The sequence below is a fragment of the Tribolium madens genome, unplaced genomic scaffold (assembly GCF_015345945.1).
Source record: "Tribolium madens isolate multiple individuals breed KSU strain unplaced genomic scaffold, Tmad_KSU_1.1 Scaffold_97;HRSCAF=244;Tcas5.2_LG3a, whole genome shotgun sequence".
In the NCBI taxonomy this organism is placed as follows: Eukaryota; Metazoa; Arthropoda; class Insecta; order Coleoptera; family Tenebrionidae; genus Tribolium; species Tribolium madens.
In genome coordinates, this window is record NW_025401069.1 from 14,215,574 (window position 1) to 14,218,847 (window position 3,274).

Sequence of the window (3,274 nt, forward strand, 5' to 3'; positions counted from 1 at the left end):
TGTTAAATTTGAAAAAATAAAAACAATTTTTTTTAATTGTAAAAAAATTGAAGAAACGACGATACAGTTTAATTAAAAAAAAAAAATAAATATTTGTTTTGTTTATTAAAGATTTTTTCCTTTACTTACTCTTAATACAATTACTGGAAAATCCTATCCCAAATTTTAAGTATGAGCCTTATTTAATGTCGATGGTGGGCCTTATTTGGGACTTGGAGGTTCCAAAAAAGGCCCTTTATATATGTTAAAATCACGTTGTTAAACAAAAGTTCAAATTACAATTTGGATAATAAATCCAGACTTTTGCATATTTAAAAAAATTAATAAAAAATCATCAAAATGAAAAAAAATTCAACTTTTTTTATTACTTGTTTTTGAAAAAATAAAATGAAACATTTGTTTTTTTTAATTGTAAAAAATTCAAGAAACGATGCAGCTTAATTTTTGGAAAAATTCAAGGAACAATACTGATTCATTTTGGAAAAAAAAAGGAACAATTGTAGATCTTGTTTCTCAACATTGTCTAATCTTCATGAAAATAGGAAAAACATTATTTTTTCTCATTTCTTTAATTCAAGTGTAATTTTTTTTTCAAAAAATCGTATAAGAATCATAAGAAATTTATTCCTATTTTTCTCGACGACAAATTGACCTAAAGAGAATACAGAGTGTAAAAAAAATTATAAAATATTTAGGAGGTAATAGTATGGACCAAAAAAAAAATTCAATTAAACAATAATAGTAATAATAATAACTCACTTGAGTGAAGGTTGTTAGTAGTCTTTTATCAAAATCGTCGGTGACTCTACCCCCGTATTGGACTTCCCCTAACATATAGCACACTGTGGGCCACGACACCCCCTTTTTGGGGTCCATATCGTCCAAATGGTTTTGTATAAATTGGACACAGGCGGCGAAATCGGCTTGATTGAACTCGTAAGGGACGTTCCAACCCAGGGGTCCAAATTTTCGCCTTTCTTGGACTACGGTGTGCAAAAAGGCCACGGCGTACAGCAACGGAGGCCATTGGTATTGGGCCGAGTAGTCCAAATAGTCCTGAGTGATGTTCTGGTAAGTCCGTTTCATGCTAGCGCGAATTCCTTGCGGCGGCTCATTGGTGAATTTAATCGCCATTTGGAGCAAACCAATGGGGAATTGTTCGTGGACTTCGGTGGTGAGCCAAATTCGGAAATTCTCATGGATGGTTTCGGTGTCCACAACCACTGTCATCACTTCGGTGGCGAATGGTAGAGATAAATGGACGTTTTGGAGGAGGACCCAACCACCGTTTTGCATCGACCATTCGATCATGTCACGAGCGACCACTTCTTGGCCTTGGCCCATGGAAACCGCTTTCAGAGCTGAAATTTTTCATTAGGAATAACAAAAAAAACATTAAAAAAATCAATACTCATTTCTTTTGATTTTGCTAAGGCTGAAATTTGGGGCGAGGGGTCCGAACCGATCGAAAGGATGCAGATTAAGGGGGTTCGGGCCTCGGACTCCGACCAGGTTGCCTCCAAATCGAGGATGCAAGGCTCACCGTATTCCTTACCGAGAGAGTCTGATAAAAAAAAACTGATAATAGTATATTTACACAAGTTTTATAGCACGACCATCGAAGCGAAGAGTGCTTTAAAACAGAAAGTATATAGTATTTTTTTTTACTTTGTTCTCTAGAAAATTTCGGCTTGTTTTTAACAAAATTTCGAGAAATAATTGTGTTTCTACCTTAAAAAGGTGCTAAAARGCTCGAGAAATTTTTTGGCACAAATATTAATAGTCGCCCGGTAGCTGTACAAATTTTGGGCAATTGTTTGGAATTTTTTGAATTATTAAAATTATCTTTTAATTGTTAAATTATTGAAATCTTTCTTAAATTCCTTTTGGAATTATCGGAGATAATTTTTTTTGAAAATTACTTTGAATTTCTTAGAACTATCGGAATTAATTTGGAATTACAGAAATTATTTTGGAATTACGGAAATTAAGTTGGAATTATAGGAATATAATTAATCTGAAAATAATGAAGATTATTGAAATTACTGGAATTTTGGTGGAATTTTTCTGAAATTTCTGCGAGTTTTTAAAAAAATAGTCATTTTGAAATTACTGGAGTTTTGGTGGATTTTTTAGAATCTCTGTAGTTCTTTTTGAAAAATATTATTGGGGATAATTTATTTTGAATTTCTTAAAACAATCGAAATTAATTTGGAATTATTGTGGAATTACGGAAATTAAGTAATTCTAATTAGAGGAATATAATTAATCTGAAAACAATGGAGATTATTGGAATTACTGGAATTTCGGTGGAATTTTTCTGAAATTTCTGGAATTCTTTTTGAAAAATATTATCGGAAATAATGTCTTTTTGAAATACAGAAATTATGCTGGAATTACAGGAATTAATTTCAAAAGAATGGAATTACGATGGATAATTGGAATTACTGGATTTTTTTTGGAATTTCTGAAATTCTTTTTGGAAAATACTGTCTATAATGTCTTTTGAAAATTACATTGAATTTCTTAGAACTGTTGGAATTACAATTTGGAATAACAAGAATAATTTTGGAATTACTAAAATTAAGTTGGAATTACGGAAATCAATTTAGAATTACAGGAATTAATTTGGAATTATAGGAATTAATCTGAAAACAATGAAATTTTGGTAGATTTTTTTGGAACACGCTCGGGGGGCCGTTAACTCTGGAATTGTACAAAATTTTGGAATCCAAACGAAATTTTTTGAAATTATTTGAAAGTACATATTTGAAATTATTAAAGTTATATTTTTATTGTTTGTAATTACTGAAATTATTTGTGAATTTCTAGCTCTGGAATTACTAGAATTCTTTTTTGGTATTATCAGAGATGATTTCTTTTGAAAATTAAGTTGAATTTCTTAAAACTAGCGGAATTAATTTGGAATTACAAGAATTATTTTGGAATTAGGYGAATTATCGGAACATAATTAGTCTGAAAACAATGGAGATTATTGTAATTTTGGTGGAATTTTTCTGAAATTACTGGATTTTTTTTTTGGAAAATATTATCATAGATAATATCTTTTTGAAATTACGGAAATGAAGTTGGAATTACAGGAATTAATCTGAAAACAATGGCTTAACGATGTATTATTAGATTTACTGGAATTTTGTAGGAATTTTTGGAATTCTTTTTGGAAAATATCTGAGATAATTTCTTTAGAAAATTATATTTTCAAAATAGTTCTTAGAACTATTGGAATTAGTTTGTAATTACAGGAATTATTTTC

At 30.0% G+C, this 3,274-nt stretch overlaps 1 protein-coding gene across 1 annotated transcript in view; it reads right to left on the reverse strand.

Annotated features, from left to right (window-relative positions):
* The window catches only part of LOC123014885 (dynein axonemal heavy chain 5), a 58,893-nt gene that overhangs the window by 7,275 nt on the left and 48,344 nt on the right, over window positions 1-3,274 (reverse strand). The window contains 2 exon segments of the mRNA XM_044414182.1: window positions 760-1,361; window positions 1,412-1,564. Coding sequence (XP_044270117.1) covers window positions 760-1,361; window positions 1,412-1,564 — 755 coding nt within the window.